A 17,392-nucleotide genomic window follows, 5' to 3' on the forward strand; every position below is an offset into this window, starting at 1 on the left:
GGTAGAACTACAGCTCCCAACAATCCAAGGTGATGCCAGGTTACCCAAAATGCAGTTCGGCAGCATTGAGAAGATGAAGCAAGATGGCGACTAAAATAAGCAAAGAGGGTCCCCCTCCTTTTGATTGTCCATCATGGTGAGCAAATGCAAATACAAGAACGAGCGCAACGATTGATAATTAATCCCCGCATTACTTGGCAATAAGTAGCCTACTTTCACTCGTCTTTATTTGCTTTGAATCAATGAGTAGGCTACTCGATACTGCATGCAAGCGAGTGAGCATGCTAGCTAAGCTAGCCTAACTATTATCGTACAAGCCTAACTTTCAAATCGCATTCGGCATTAATATGTGCAACATGGTGTTCCGTATTGCATGTCGCCCCCCCCTCCCCACCAGCATACCACGTGTCAACACAACGCTAACATAAATTCATATTGTATTTTTATTTCATGTATTTTGCACACGTTAGTTCTCAGGTTGTGCATGTGCACTGATCGCATCCCTAACCTAGATGGCTATAGCTAGCTGGCTAACGCTAACGTTTCACTACACACACCAATCACGCGTTCTTCTCATAGAGAAACCTTTAACCACAAGAAGTTAGTTAGCATTATTTATTCTGCAGTTCACGTACATCTATCGTCTTGTCGTGGAATTGTAGCAGGTCTGTAATCACTGGGCATTATTGTTTCATTGCTTTGCTTGCAGGGCGGGCAAGCCTCCACCAGGGCTCCATCTAGACGTGATGAAAGGAGACAAACTGGTAGAGGTAGGGGCTTGTTGTCCTCATCGCATGTTCACTATGCATGCCATTAGTTAACCAAATCATGAATACATAACGGTTAACTTTGTGTGGAGATTGCACTGTATGAATTGCACCAGATACCAACCTGACAGTCACATCCCAGTTGTGTTGCACACTGCGATTTCCATGGCTGCCTGGTTTTAAAATGGTGCGAGAGCAAAATGAAAGCCCTGATATTTAAGCTTTTCAGTGGGAAGCGACACTGTTGAGTTATGGCTCAGAGGCACAGAGATATTTCCAGACTATTGACATGTTGAGCCGACCTTTTTGCCAGCTGTTTCAACGGCTACGATGCATTCATTAAACATGTCTGTCCCTGTAGAAACTGATCATAGACGAGAAGAAGTTCTACCTGTTTGGGAGGAACCCGGACTGGTGTGACTTTACCATTGACCATCAGTCATGCTCCCGCGCCCATGCTGCCCTGGTCTACCACAAACACCTGAAGAGGGTGTTTCTCATAGACCTCAACAGTAGTAAGATATTTCTCAAAATCACATCATAGGAACACTTCTATTGCTAGACTTATTTTGTATAGAGACAGTCCGCATGTCTGGGAACGCCGATACAGGCTCTAGGAACGCCCACAATAGATGCTGGGTTAGCCTGGGGGCGGGGTCAGGGTGGGGTAAATTCCCCCGTTCTATCCATTCAGCAAAGTTAGAATTTAGCTGATAGCCCAGCCCAGGCAGACACGATCGGGGATTTAACCACCGCAGTAAACGCACATCTGAGCAGACGTCTTGTGTTCTGCTCTAGAACCCCCAAACATGTAGTTTAGAGCCGCAGCACCGTCTTTTGGTGAGTCAGCCCATGAGATATATGGGCGGTTTTACCCCACTCGCGCGCCAGCCATTTTGGGGGCGTTCCCAGACATGCGGACTGTCTCTATAGAACCAGAAGAGAGAGAGAGAGAGAGAGAGAACCCTGCCAAGGATCATCTTTACCAGTCAAATTAAGTAACACATGATTTTTTCATAGAAATATGTCACCAAAAATAGCATCCAATTAACCGGATAGCTTTTGGTGCTATTTTTGTGAACAGAATCAGAGATACTGTTTGAGTAGATTGAGTAGAGTTTCATTTTAAAACTTGGATGCTTTTGTCTTTGTTTTATTATTTTTTTCTTTTCTTTTTAGTCTATAGCCTCATTTGCTATGTGTCACCACAGGGTAATAACGTTGACTCTGTACTATCATTAGTTTGCCTGTTTGAGGCAAACTCTGAGAACAGACAGAGACCAATTACTTTATATAACCAAGGCATTCCTCAAGTGTTGGTGGTAATTTTGCACCCCATTTAGAACGATCTTGGATAATATTATTTTTATTTTCTTCTTTTTTCACCCTATGTATGACACAGGCATAACCGTTAGGGTCGGATCATATCCCATTCAGTTCCATAAAAAGCTGAAAACTGACTGAATAATCTGTCCAAATGTATACAAACTAATATGCATTTGGTGGTCCCCACCCTCTAGCACACGGACTAATATGCGTTTGGTGGTCCCCACCCTCTAGCACACGGTACCTTCCTTGGACACATACGTCTGGAGGCCCACAAGCCTCAGCAGATCCCCATAGATTCGACAATGTCTTTTGGGGCTTCGACGCGGACCTACACCATCAGAGAGAAGCCACAGACCCAAGGCACCACTGGCACAGGAGACAGTAAGACGGGAGAGGACGAGGAGCTGAAAGGACTGCTCGGCCTACCCGAGGAAGAGACTGAACTGGAGGTAAATTCATTGAGTAATATACAGTTAGGTCCGGAAATATTTAAGGACAGTAACACAATTTTCATAATTTTGGCCCTGTATGCTACCACAATGGATTTGTAATAATCAAGATGCAATTGAAGTGTAGACGTTCAGCTTTAATTTGAGGGTATGTACATCAAAACCGGAGGAAGGGTTTAGGTATTGCAACAATTTTCATACATAGTCCCCTCATTTCAAGGGACCTAAAGTAATTGGACAATTGACTCAAAAGCAGTTGTGGGCTATTCCCTCATTATTTCATCATCAATTAAGCAGGTAAAAGGTAAAAGGAGTTGATTTCAGGTGTGGCATTTTCATTTGGAAGCTGTTGCTGCGAAATCCACAACATGTGGTCAAAGGAGCTCTCAATGCAACTGAAACAGGCCAACCAGAGAGATAGCAGAAACATTAGGAGTGGCCAAATCAACAGTTTGCTACATACATTCTAAGGAAAAAGGAACACACTGGTGAGTTGGGCAACACAAAAAGGCCCAGACGTCCACGGAAGACGACAGCGGTTGATGACCGCAGGATCCGTTCCATGGTAAAGAAGAACACCTTCACAACATCTAGTGAAGTGAGGTGCAAGGTGCCAACCATTCATAAGCCTCAAGAATAGAGAGCCGCAGGGATGACGTATTTTTGTAGTCAGAACGCGGAAGTCCCGGACTTCCTGGTTCTTCACTGTTTCTGTCTATGGGATTTTTGAATGGGTTTTTGCCGCGATGCTTCAAATAAGGTCTCTGGGCAACGTAAGCTTAATCAAACGCAAACCACAGTTCAGTCGGATAATCTTCACACATGAGGACCACTTTCATGAGTTTTGTAGCGTAAATGCGAGCCCTAGAAGTAAAAAGCTCGAGCTAAGCTAATCCAGAACTACACACTGTCGCATTGGCTTGCACGTCACGTCAGCGCTCAACCTGGAGTGTTGTTGATGTGTGCGCTGCTGTGCACTGATTACCCCGGGCTGAACCAGGTGAGGGAAAGAGAATTTCCGTGGTCGTCCTTTGAAGTGGTGACGTTATTGACGTATAATATCTCCATCGACTCAACAGTGTAGTCTCATTTAGCCATTTGCTAGCTAGCCGCCCTTTTAACGGCACGTAAAAGCTTAAAAACTCATAAAAGTGGTCCTCATGTGTGAAGATGATATTACTAAACACTGGTTCGCGTTTGATTAAGCTTGCGTTGCCCAGAGACCTTATTAGAAGCATCGCGCCAAAAATCCCATAGGCAAAAACAGTGAAGAACCAGGAGTGTTAGCATAGATGATTTCCGGACTCTATTCACCTTATGTAGCCACGCCCATTTGACCTGGTTGTGTGGCCGTCCCAAAACTTCCGGCTAAAAATAATAATAAAATAAAATAAAAAATGGCTGCGCTGCTCCAATATCATCTAACTCTGAATTAACTAATAATTTAGCCAATTGTATGTAACATACCAAATAAAAGCAAACGGCAACGTCTAAGAATGCAACGCCATGTAACTGGCTCGTTAAGTCTCGCATTCCAGGGAATTACGTTGACGTCTGCGGGTCTTTATTGACGTTAGTGGCTCGCGCTGCCTCGGACGAGAGAAAACTATCTGAAGCTTTCTTTGTTGGAGTCGTATGTTTTACAAGAAAGTGCTCGTCATTGTCGACGATAACGTTATCTGACCTGGCTAACAGTGGATACTCGCTTGCTTGCTGTGTAACGGCTCAAAGTAGTAGGCTACGTTATTTATTTTACCCCCCTGCACTGTCCGCTCCAAAAACAACTCTCTTATTTTGCACCGTGACCGCCGGAAGTGTTAGACGGACCCGGAAGAATTTGGTCCACTGTAAGGTCTGAACATAAGGTGAATTGAAAGGCCAAATTAGAGTTTGCCAAAACACATCTAAAAAAGCCAGCCCAGTTCTGAAACAGCATTCTTTAGACAGATGAAACTAAGATCAACCTGTACCAGAATGATGGGAAGAGAAAAGTATGGACCCAGATAGGGGGGATTTATAGATTTTGCGGGGGATCTATAGACTTTGGGGGGGGCTTTTTTCAGCCGATACTATAACCGACAAATATCTGCTTCTCATGTCCGATAAGCGATCATTTCACATTTTTGTATTTAAAAAAGGAAGTTCTTAACCTGTAGTTTATTCACACCTGAGTCTAAATTACTATGGCTTTTTGTCAATGTGTTTTATCTGCAGACTAGGAGCCATCCTATCAAAGCCTTTATTTTTTGTATTGAGTGATACCCTTTAATAAAACACTCATATCATATTATATCAGAAGTGCTTTGTTTTGAGTTTACAATAGTGATGCATGGATGCAAACTCATGGAGAGTGAGCGCAGACATACAACCACTCAGAAATCCTTCACTTAAGTGTCTTTTTTTGGGATGAAAAAGGTGACGAGTAGTGATGCGCGGGTCAGGGTTTTTTAAGGCCCGCCCCAACCCAACCCATCATTGGAGCCAGCCCGCCCCGCCCAGCCCGTTAAAATATCTGAGAATTCCGAACCCAGCCCAACCCAGCAGCCCGCAACGGCCAATTTAATGTAATATGTCTCCGGACTCAGGAGGAGCACAGCAGAGCTTCCAAGGTGTGCAAAGTAGCTAATAACTCTGTCTCTCTCCTGCGGGGCGGGCCAGCCCGCCTGCGGGGCGGGCCAGCCCGTGGGACCCGGCGGGTTCTGGGTGACCCACGCATCAGTAGTGACTAGTTTGCATTCCTGGTGATGTCAGTTAGATTTGGTTAGGTCAGAGAGCTCTGGCTATCTGAGGTATCTTTATAATTAAGGAATAAACCCTGTCTGACATTTATGAAAGCCGAAGTTCAATCCTACGTCAGAAACTTTCAAATGTACAGTTGATCAGAAAGGCAGTTATGAAATGGATGGCCTTCCGTTTCAGACAGTTCTAGACAGAGAACAAAGTACTTTCATTTCACGTCAGACAGATCACAAATTTGCAACACAATATACATGCAGTATAATTGAACATAATTATAACAAGTATGATTAAATCTCTCACAATTTCCAACTTCCAATCCATTTATTTGATCCAGTGCTGGGGCCCTCGATAATGTTTGCTTGCACCTGTGCTACTTCCTGCCCCCCAGACACAAAACGGGCGAACCCGGTGGGAAGTGGAAAAAGGCTAATGGGTGAGGCAGCTGGATTTGCGAGATCACGATTGCGTGAGAAATCCATGTTGCCGTTCTCCCAAGCTATTGGTTTAACTCCGTCCCAGCAGTGGGCTGGACCAATCAGCATCCAGAGGCAGCTACGGGGCGGGATTTAGGTGCGACGACAGCGAGAAGTCAGCCCGTGATTAGGGGTGGGACAAAATATCGATACTCGCGGTATCGCAATATTTCCACTTGCGATACGTTATCGATACACTGGCACCAAGTATCGATATGTTTTATTATTTTATTTTTTTTAATAAACAGGCTAAAATATTATGCTGTGTGTGGTAGTTGAAACATAGTTTCAAGTTGACGTTTATTTATGTTTGTAGTTGAAACAAAAACATAAACACTGTAGGCTACATGAATGGAAATGTTTGATCATTAATATCTACTTTTAGAAATTATATAGGTAGGTAGGTTATATAGGTTTTCTTGTTTTAATAATAATAATAAAAAGACTTAATGTGTAACTTTTCCTCCGCGGTATTGAAAATGGTATGAGTGAGTGAGTGAACTCTGAGAGAGTTCATGTCAATTCTGCTAATAAATACATAATACCTGCTTCTTGCCTTTTAGGGGTATTTTTTTCTCTTCAGTTAGAGATATCGTGATGTATCGTAGGTTAAATTTCTTCCAATATATCGATTATCGCAGAATCGCTGTATCGTGATAATATCGTTATTGAGGGCCAAGTATCGTGACCATATCGTATCGTGAGTTACTCCACGATTCCCACCCCTACCCGTGATAAGGGCAGTTTAGAGTCCAGCGATCCATCACAGCCCGACGGGCATCGCCGAACGTGATGAACCTTCCAGAATCGCTCGACGCCGACTCTGGACGCTGTCGCTCGTAAAACACGGACGGACAGACAGAGCGCGAATGCGCGATATTTGTTCACAACAAATACGCTGCTTGCCGAGCGGGGAGGCTACACCGCCTGAGGCAACGTTGAGATAACAGTCCGCCCACTAATGTGTCCCGAGTCCGACACGGCGACCACTCGTCCGTATTCAGCAAACGTTCGTTCCGTTCTGTCGGCTTAACATAATAGAGAGGGTTAGGGTTAGGTTATATAGCTAAAGTGAAAAGTAGCAATACATATAACAAGTTTGAAAATACACAATAAGGGCCTATTAAGTTTTATTCATGTGGCCTATACATTTTAAAATTACTTGAGGGTAGGCTACTATGATCTCATGAGATATATTAACACTCCACCCCCCATAAGGAATGAAACAACAAAGAATAAGCAACAAACAATACATGATAGTGGAAGAAGATATTATTCACTTTAGCTATATATTCTTAGCAATGTCAGACTTGTTCTGTGTTAAACATTAGGGCTGTGGCGATTCACTTATCTCCCGATTCGATACTATCACGATTCTTGGGTGCCGATTCGATTTATATTGCGATTCTTAAGTATTGCGATTCTACGATTATTGCGATTCGATATTGCGATTTATTGCGATTTTTGTTTCTTTTTTTCTTTTCTTTTTTCAGTTTCTTTTCTTTTTTACACTAGATTAGAACATGGGAAAAGTTTAATCATACACTAGAGACTGTATATTATATATCATGAGTAGGGCTGGGCGATATAGTTAAAAACAGGGGCGGACTGGGATCATAATTCAGGCCGGGCATTAGATACCAAGCAGGCCAGGCCGATATGGGCTGACGCGCGTGAAATTTGGGCCGTTTGAAGCCCGATTTGGGTCGTTTGAAGCCAGATTTGGGCCGTTTGAAGTCCAATTTTACAATGAGATGCACCCACTTTAACCCTGAAGTGTAATTATTACTTCAGACTAACTAATAAAGTAATAAAACCACTAGTAAACCAGTAGGCGGCGCCTGGCCTGCTGTTCAGTGAGTGGCCTGACTGCAAGCACCAAATTTTTTTTTTTTTTTTTTTTTTTTTTTTTGCGATTATCGATTCTGGAATAAAAGATTGAATAAAAAAATCGTGACATTAAAAATCGCGATACTTAGGTGAATCGATTTTTTCCCCCACCCCTATTAAACATGTCTTTTGACACCTGATGCCCACCACACTGATCACCAAACATGATCATGGCCACACCCACAGGTGGGACCCAGATCCTTCATGAGGAACACCTGAACCTCTCTTGATTATTGCTGCCTGACCTGACGAAGAGCCTGCAACGGCTCCAAACGTTGTCTTTTGAAATGCAAAATTAAACAAAACATTGGGAGCTATTCAGTGTCGCGAGTCTCTTTTAATCTTGATGAATTAACCACTTTGGACTCAGCGCCTACAAGAAGAGATGTGCGTGCGTTTACTCTCATTTTTCTGGCTTAACATAATAGACATCGGTGCGCAAACAATTGCCGGGGCTTCTCCCGCGTTATAAATTACAAATCTGCGGGAATTGGCAAAAATATGCCCGATTCTCACAATCCCGCGCCAAATTTTAAGCCCCGAGTCTATAGGAACATTCTGTCTGCTCACATTCAGCCAAATTCAGCAAAGTTGATTGGGACGGCGCTTCACAGTACAGATGGACAATGACCCAAAACATACTGCGAAAGCAACCCATGGGCATCGCGCGGTTCGCGGTCTTAAAGGGATACACACACAAATGAGGGATATACACACAAATGCTGCATCAGGTATCGATGGGTTAAGACCAAACTTAAGGCAGAAAGACCTGCAAACAAACGACAACTGAAGATAGCTGCAGTCAGGGCCTGGCAAATTATCACAAAGGAGGAAACCCAGTGTTTGGTGATGTCCATGGGTTCCGGACTTCAGCCAGTCATTGTCTGCAAAGGATTCTCCACAAAATATTAAGAATGAACATTTTATTTATGATTATATTCATTTGTCGAATTACCTGAGGTCGCTTGAATTGAACGGACTATGTATGAAAATTGTTGCAATTGCTAAACCCTTCCTCCAGTTTTGTAGCCTGGTAAACCAGCCCGTCGGTCTGGCCCCAAGGCCTGGGAGGGTGTTAAGCAGAAACTGCAAAGCGGAAGAGCCTATCGGCGACTGCGCTCAGTGCCCCCCCATGATTGACAGCGCAAGTTGGCCAATCAGGGGTGGACTGACGTAGTTGATGACGTAAATACAGGCCGACGCTGTGGCAAACATGGCGGCTTCCGAAGTAACTAGCAGTAATGTGGACGTTAGCGTAAACACAGCCATAAGTGAAGTTATTGCAGAAATAGACTCAATAGCAACAATTTAACAAAAGCAAGAGTATGCGCTTGCGGAGTTTCTCGGCGGAAAATACGTCAAAAATCATTTACAGCGGATTCAGCTTGCTATCAGATTGCTAGCTTGCTAATGTTGCTGCTGGCTCTGAACTAAACAGCGCCCTGTGATGACGTTACTTGTTTTGGTACGCTGATTGGCTGAAGGCGTTTGTCAGCGTAACTATGCCCGCCCATGCTCCCGCCCCTGCTGAGGACTAGGTGAAGAGTTGACCAACCAAATGAAATGTGAGTTCACGTGACGGGCTGGTTTACCAGGCTACCAGTTTTGATGCAAATACCCTCAAATTACAGCTAAAAGTCTGCACTTCAATTGCATCTCGATTACTTCATTTCATATCCATTGTGGTAGCATACAGGGCCAAAATTATGAAAATTGTTTCACTGTCCAAATATTTCCGGACCTAACTGTAATAATATTCCAATGTTCTGACGTAGCAACTAGTTAACCCATTGATACCTGATGCAGCATTTGTGTGCGTATCCCTTTAAGACCAACGGTCCGCAGTCTTAAAGGGATACGCACACAAATGCTGCATCAGCTATCAATGGGTTAAAAGAGAATGAAAACTGCATTACTTAGCTCATAATAATCAATGATACTCATATACTGTCAAGTAATATAATGTGGCTTGAGTGAAGATTGACCTTTTCAGGCCACAAGTTGCAGTTTTAGGTACAACCAATTGAACCAACAATTTTGGTTGTACAATTAGGGTACCCCTATGTTTCATCGTAGTATTGAATTTAAATTTTGTTGTGTTTTCATCCACACAGAATGTAGCTTGTGTTGGTAGTGTTGATTAGAGATGTAACGGTATGAAAATTTCACATCACGATTATTGTGACCAAAATTATCACGGTTATCGTATTATCATCACGGTATTAGTAAAAAAATTGCTGAAAATTTTCAAAAAGTACTGAGAGACTCACTGAAATCATCGTATGTTTTATATTGAAAACTCAGACCCAAAAAGGATTGATACACTCACTGAAATAATTTCTCCAAGGCTGCACGTTTGCATCTGGGAGACTGTTGCCAACTTTGGTTGATGACGGACAGTATTTACCATGTTTTTCAAAGCACTGTAATCACAGTACCACGGTTTTAATGATAATGAAAATTTGAAACGGTACGGTTATCGTAAGGAATTTTATCACGGTTATCATTCAAACCGGTTATCGTTACATCCCTAGTGTTGATATAAGAAAAGCAATGCCATCCCCAAATCCCAAATCTTAAATAATATAATGATGATCTAAACTATAAAGCACCTGATTATGTTGTGTTTGTAGCCTGCCCTTGCAACTCAGACTGATGTCATATACTTGTGATAGTACTTGCCTTATAGTATTGTACAGCAAAAATGTGATCTGATGATAACCCAACCTCAGGTTTCACAAGTGCAGGCCTCCAGTGATGACTAAATGGTCTCGACCTAGTTTCAAGATGAAGACCAGACACGCTGCCTCGCACCGCGCGCAATCCTAGTGACCTCACCTCACCTCACGTAATCCTAGTGTGACGAGCACAAGTGTAATCCCAGCGTGACGTCCGCGTGACGCACTTGCCTACATGACGCCGATAATGTCGTCAGTGTCGAGGCTATGAAGTAGCAGTATTTATAGCCATGCTCCGTGGGTCATCGTCCTCTTTCCCTGATCTTCTGGTTGCGGTACCCAAGCTGATCGCATCCCATTCTCTGAAAGCTGCGTTTCGACCCACCCACCTCCCCAGGCCACCACCAATGTCTTGACTCCTGAAGAATCCCCTACGGGGGGGGGATTCTCTATTCTAGTCCCGAGCAGATGCCCTCTCTCACCGCAAGAAGAGAGGCATCTCAGCGCGGAGTCATTACGCCAAAGAACTAGTCGTCGCCATTAGGGGTGGGAATCGCTGAGTAGCTCACGATACGATATCGTCACGATACTTGGCCCTCGATAACGATATTATCACGATACAGCGATACTGCGATAATCGATATATTGGAAGACGATACATCACGATACCTGTGTAACTGAAGAGAAGAAAATACCCCTAAAAGGCAAGAAGCAGGTATTATGTATTTATTAGCAGAATTGACATGAACTCTCTCAGAGTTCACTCACTCACTCATACCATTTTCGATACCACGGAGGAAAAGTTACACATTAAGTCTTTATTATTATTATTAAAACAAGAAAACCTATATACGGTAACCTACCTACCTATATAATTTCTAAAAGTAGATATTAATGATCAAACATTTCCATTCATGTAGCCTACAGTATTTATGTTTTTGTTTCAACTACAAACATAAATAAACGTCAACTTGAAACTATGTTTGAACTACCACACACAGCATAATATTTTAGCCTGTTTATTAATTAATTATTATTATTTTTTTTTAAATAAACATCGATACTTGGTGCCAGTGTATCGATAACGTATCGCAAGTGGAAATATCGCGATACCGTGAGTATCGATATTTTGTCCCACCCCTAGTCGCCATGCTGCCATGCCATCAGAATTAGTTGCCATACCGTCCCATGCCATAGATCTTATCGCTCTGCCATACTTGAATAAAGCTTGCTCGTTAAAACTCTACCCTCTGGTCTCTCATGATTGAAATGAACTCGTTATCACTGTTTTGTATCCTGAAATTAGGATATTACCACATTACACTGAATCCCCCCTCCTCCACTCTCTGCATTGTGACAGAACCTGACAGAGTTCAACACAGCTCACAACAAGCGCATCTCCCTCCTGACCATCGAGGAGGGCAACCTGGAAATCCAGAGGCCCAAGAGGAAGAGGAGAAACTCCCGGGTCACCTTCAGTGAGGACGATGACATCATCAACCCAGGTATAAAGTCAAAGTCAAGAGTGACACATTTTTTCAATACTTCTGTATGTTTGACACATTGAGAGATGCTAGCCACTTTCACACACAGATCGCGCAATATTGCAGTTCAGAAGGCCCGCAACGCCAGCAGCCTTGCCACAGAAATTGCTTTCACACAGGACCAAGCAGCCCTGCCATATTTCCGCCTCGGAGTGCGTTTTCAGATAGCATCCACCCCTGCCGGATTGAAATGAGGGGACCATGGCCGCTGAGTTTCGTTGTTATTAAAGTCTGACAAATTAAAATGATGCTGGTCACTAAGTACGGTGAAAATATATTTATAATTATATTATTATTATAATATTATTATATTATATTATATTATATTATATATAAATATTGTCATGTGCAGGTTATAGTGTAGGCTACTGTATGAGGAATGAAAACATGGCCATGTAGCCTACGCACGGCTCTCTCAACAGCTGGTCGTTAAGACATCAAAGAGAAAAGAGGACAGCTCACTCAAATATGCGACAATGCAGAAACTGGTAATAATTTAAAGTGTTCTCCAAGACAAGGTAGGCTAACGAAAAATCTTCATAGTCCACCTGCATTATTACGAGAGGACGTACTGTGGATGTATGAATATATCCTGGGGAGTTGAAGATGATTTTGCAGCTGTGCATAAAGCAGGCTGCGGATGGATTTCTCTGTGTGCACCTATAGAGACAGTCTGCATGTCTGGGAACGCCCATACAGGCTCTAGGAACGCCCACAATAGACGCTGGGTTAGCCTGGGGGCGGGGTCAGGGTGGGGTCAATTCCCCCGTTCTCTCCATTCAGCAAAGTTAGAATTTAGCTGATAGCCCAGCCCAGGCAGACACGATCGGGGATTTAACCACCGCAGTAAACGCACATCTGAGCAGACGTCTTGTGTTCTGCTCTAGAACCCCCAAACCTGTAGTTTAGAGCCGCAGCACCGTCTTTTGGTGAGTCAGCCCATGAGATATATGGGCGGTTTTACCCCACTCGCTCGCCAGCCGTTTAACATTTTGTGGGCGTTCCCAGACATGCGGACTGTCTCTATGACCACCTCCACTGGCGGAACGAAAGGCGTAACACAATTATTCACAATCCCGCTTTCGATACTTTCACACCGGAGGCGCGGATTACATTTTCCACAACATTTACCCGCTTTCAGAGGCTGTGTGAAAGCAGCTACTGAAATACTCGGCCAGAGTTTATGCAAAACCTGAAACCTGCTTGGAGAAAAAACAAACAGTAAATACTCTGTACTATCTTATTTGTAGTTCACTGATGATACACAGCACATCTACTCTCCAGAAATATGGTCAACAAATGTTTCAGATTTAGCTTGGCTACTACAATATGGACTGATTTTGTTCTATGAGGTCTGTTGTCATGAAGCAAATGTTTTTATCAAGCTACGTTGCTGGTCAGATATACTGTACATATTCTAATAACCTCCATGGCTTGAGGCTGATATACAGGTGGTCATGATGAACATTGAAACATTTTTTTTTACTGTTACAGAGGATATAGACCCCTCGGTAGGACGTTTCAGGAATATGGTGCAGACTGCTGTCGTCCCCATCAAAGTAAGTTCTTTTACTATTTGAACATTCAATTCAGTTGAAGACAGTGCTCTAAATCGTGCATTCCTTTATAACTGGGAACTGGTAATCTTACCGGTTCAAAGTTCATGAGCTGGGACGGTGACGTCACTAGAGCTGGTATTTCCCATTCCAAACTCGTAGGAGCCTCAGCAGCCCCGACGTAAAAAATCCAAGATGGCTGCTCCGCGCAACAACAGTAGTTATAATCCTATAAATGCTATTTAGCACTTATGTCTTGTTTGTGTCTCATTAAATCAGCTGTACACACAGCACGGCCTACTTCTATCTGTGTGGACATGAGGCTGCAGTGTTTGTATGCGCAAAATGCCACGAAATGCCTTGTTATCAACTGTTATTGCTAACAATGGCTAGCCTGGCTAGCGAGTGGATCTGACCAGTGAACAGAACTTCCCAGCTCAAGTTTTCTGCAAATGGAATGCTAACTAAACGGATGTGATGTCATTTAGCCTCCACATCCCAGTTCTTTTGCGATAAAGGAACGCACGAATAGTAAATAGTCCTGTGTGTGAGCAAAATGAATGAAGAGTTGGGGGTTATATTTCTATTGCTGTCTGGCACTGTTGATTAAAGTGTCAAGCAAATGTTATGTTAACCTTAAAAAGCAACAGGTTTAGAAGTGTGACCTCCCAAAGGTAAATGTTTGACCTTGTTGGTAAATGTGTGACCTGCATAGTTAATAACTCTGCCGTTCCTGTCAACCTGTAGAAGAGGAGAGTAGAGGGCCAAAACACGCTGGGGCTTGATGACCTGACGTCTAAACGCCTGCACAGCTACAGCGGCGGCCTGTACGGGGACTTACCTCCCACCAGCCACGAGAACCAACCCACAGGAACCCCGGGAGGAGCCGCCATCCTGGGAGGGCTCCTGCCCTTCCCCAACCCCGCCCCGGAAGTGGACCTGGCCCCACAGGCCCCCCAGCCCCCCGTCACCCTCAACCCCACCCCCGTCACAGGCCCCTACCTCCCAGACACCCACAACGAGCCGCGCAAGAAGAAGTACGCCAAAGAGGCGTGGCCAGGCAAAAAGCCCACACCGTCCCTACTCATCTAACCTGCTCCCTCCTCCTCCTCCTCCTCCTCCAAGCCCCGATGACTCTCAGGTTCCCAGCAGAGACATCATGATGGACTATGACCTGGCCAGAGGTGGAGTCATTCACTTCTCAAGACTATTTGGAGTTTGTTTTTTATTATAGTTAGGTGTTACACCGTCACCATCACAAAAACTGTTCAGAAGGCATTCCGCTCATCCCCTGGGGCCCGTTACACAATAGGGCATTCACGACTAGTGAATTTTACTAGTCGACTAGTCGTCCCTAAAGGTAGTCGACTAGTCGACTAGTCTTTTTTTTTTTATCTTTAAGAAAGAACATGAGGTATTTACACGACATACATGGACTATCATATCCCATATCCCCCACAAAGAACATCAAAAAACAAGAAAACTGCATAAGATACACAATAATCCAAGAACAAACAAGACTATTGGACAACAAAACCAATGCATTCAGCTCCTATCCTGATAAGCCTAATGACACTGGGGTAAAAAGTTCTTAAAGTCAAACTCTGTATGTGGTTGCCATATTTTGGGGATGTCTAAGAATCTGCCTTTGCTCTTGTAGTAAATGTTATCCAACGTATGGTAGCTTGAGAGTTCATTCCACCAGTGAACTACAGCTGGGGGATTGGATGCTTTCCAATTTAAAGCTATGCATTTCCTAGCTGCCAACAGGGCAAGATCTATGTATTTACTTTGAATGCATTGTTTTTGTTTGGTTGTCCTTGGATTATTGTGTATCTTATGCAGTTTTCTTGTTTTGTTTTGTTTTGTTGTGTTTTGATGTTCTTTGTGGGGGATATGGGATATGGGCTATGATAGTCCATGTATGTCGTGGAAATACCTCATGTTTTTTCTTAAAGAAAAAAACTGTGAATGCACTATTACACAGTAGCATCTACAGCGCTTCATGAGCAATTTGATAAGTTTAATGTTGTTGATCACAAACCAAATTAAAGTCAATTTCACAAGACATGGCAGTGAGCGTTTGTGCCCCAGAGTGGTGCTGTACTTGGCTGTTAGTGTCAGGCGAAGTGAATATGATGGGTCTTTTTGATGTGTTGGATATCAGGTTGTTGTATTTTTTTTTCTACTAAACAAATGTTTCAACTTCCCCCCCACTCCTTACATATTTTGATAATGCAATTAAGCAAATGGGAAGGAACAAAAATCATTTATATAAAATGTTTTACTGTATGACGTGAGGAAAGTCCCTAGAAGTCTGTTTCCACAAAAAGTTTTTTTTTTAAACTTTGAAAATACTGAAGTGATCAATTTCTACTTCTGTCTACACAGACATTTCCGTGAGACACGTTTGACCGATATGACTTGTGTAATGTGGTGTTCTCTGAAATGGTGCTGCATTTCTCACACGAGCCACTAGATGGTGACTTGTGCACATTGGTCTGAGATTTCTCTGGATACAAGCCATTTGCCCTGTCTGAATAGAGTGCAGTACTTGTTCATTGCAAGGCGGCTGTTTGAGCATAATGAATATAAAATGTTTTGTTTTGTCCAACATCAGTATATTTAAAATACCAGGAAGTTTTTTTTTGTTTTTACAGGTTTGATAATCAATTTCCAAAATGGTAACCACAATATAGTTGCCTGGGTCCAGACCTTCGAATCTGCCCACTCCAGTGAGTTGAGTTTTGGCTGCTTCTGAAAGTAAAACGAGTTGAGATTTCAGTCAACATCAGGCTAGCTATGTAGTGGAGGAAAAAATACAGATTTTGCCGCAAAGGACATCAAATTAACGAATCACATAATCACGTTTGGCAATGCATCAGCCTTTGAGTTTCACTAAGGTTTGACTTTGGTGGCATGGTAATTTAGCATCTTTTTCACATGCTACAGTACAGTTGATAGGATTATGTATGTACTGTAACGGAATTCAGATATAGCAACTGTTTCCTGATACCCAGTAACACAAAATACAGTAGTAGGCCAATGTCAAAAACGTATTGATTTGCTGTAACACTGTTTTTTTTATTGGTGTATGTGGGCTACTCCTTTCTGTGAAATGTATGAATGAGGGTAACGGAACAGTTTAAACTTGCGCAAAATATGAGATCCAAAAACAAAACTGAAACACATTTACATTTGTTCAAACTTTGTATGCCCCACCTTTTTGTCCTCTGGGTGTGTGTGGATTTTGTAATCATAGACTGTAAATAAAAAAAAGAGGAATTTTGACCTCTTCCCCCCCCTGTGTGTTTATGTGTTCAGAACTGATTAACCCATTGATACCTGATGCAGCATTTGTGTGTGTATCCCTTTAAGACCGCGTTAACGTGGTTCGCGGTCTTAAAAGGATACGCACACAAATGAGGGATATACACGCAAATGCTGCATCAGGTATCAATGGGTTAAGAGCTATACTCTTTTGCCTGTGTTATAAATGTATATTTGATGAAATATCCTTTCTACCATTAGGTCAACCACAGACACTTGGGAAGAAGTTGCTTGAACAGTGGTTTGGTGAAAGTTAATATTTATTTGAACCTAGGTTGGGAGTCCGTGTGACGGAGGTAAACATTGACCAGACATTTTATGGGGACTCATGTTGAGCCTGGTTCAAAAGTGCTGTTCATTCATTTGTCATGTGTCATTCATTTGTCCATGTATGGCACAGGCATCAGTGGAGAACTGTGACTCTTCACACAGTGGGAGTAAACTTACTACATTATATTATTATTTATATTATATTTTTTTATATTACTACTATATTGGTAGCAAGAGAAGAAGAATGACTGAAATCTACGAAGGCAAAAATAGGCAGAAAATTCTTTCATGTACGATTAATCCAGGCTCGGACCAGTTGCACAAATCTAGTTTAAGACTGGTCTTAGGCCATGTTCAGACTAGGAGG

The 17,392-nt window shown here is 42.8% G+C and overlaps 1 protein-coding gene across 1 annotated transcript; it reads left to right on the top strand.

Moving 5' to 3' along the window:
- The first annotated feature begins 67 nt into the window (after positions 1 to 67).
- Positions 68 to 16,023, top strand: LOC310798849 (nuclear inhibitor of protein phosphatase 1-like). Its single transcript, XM_083661409.1, has 7 exons — positions 68 to 136; positions 710 to 770; positions 1,129 to 1,282; positions 2,328 to 2,545; positions 11,686 to 11,830; positions 13,364 to 13,428; positions 14,173 to 16,023. The coding sequence occupies exons 1-7, from the start codon at positions 84 to 86 to the stop codon at positions 14,515 to 14,517; spliced, it is 1,041 nt and encodes a 346-aa protein (XP_083517535.1). The 5' UTR covers positions 68 to 83; the 3' UTR covers positions 14,518 to 16,023.
- Positions 16,024 to 17,392: the final 1,369 nt, after the last annotated feature.

Source organism: Poromitra crassiceps (genome assembly GCF_964638095.1).
Source record: "Poromitra crassiceps genome assembly, chromosome: 26".
In the NCBI taxonomy this organism is placed as follows: Eukaryota; Metazoa; Chordata; class Actinopteri; order Beryciformes; family Melamphaidae; genus Poromitra; species Poromitra crassiceps.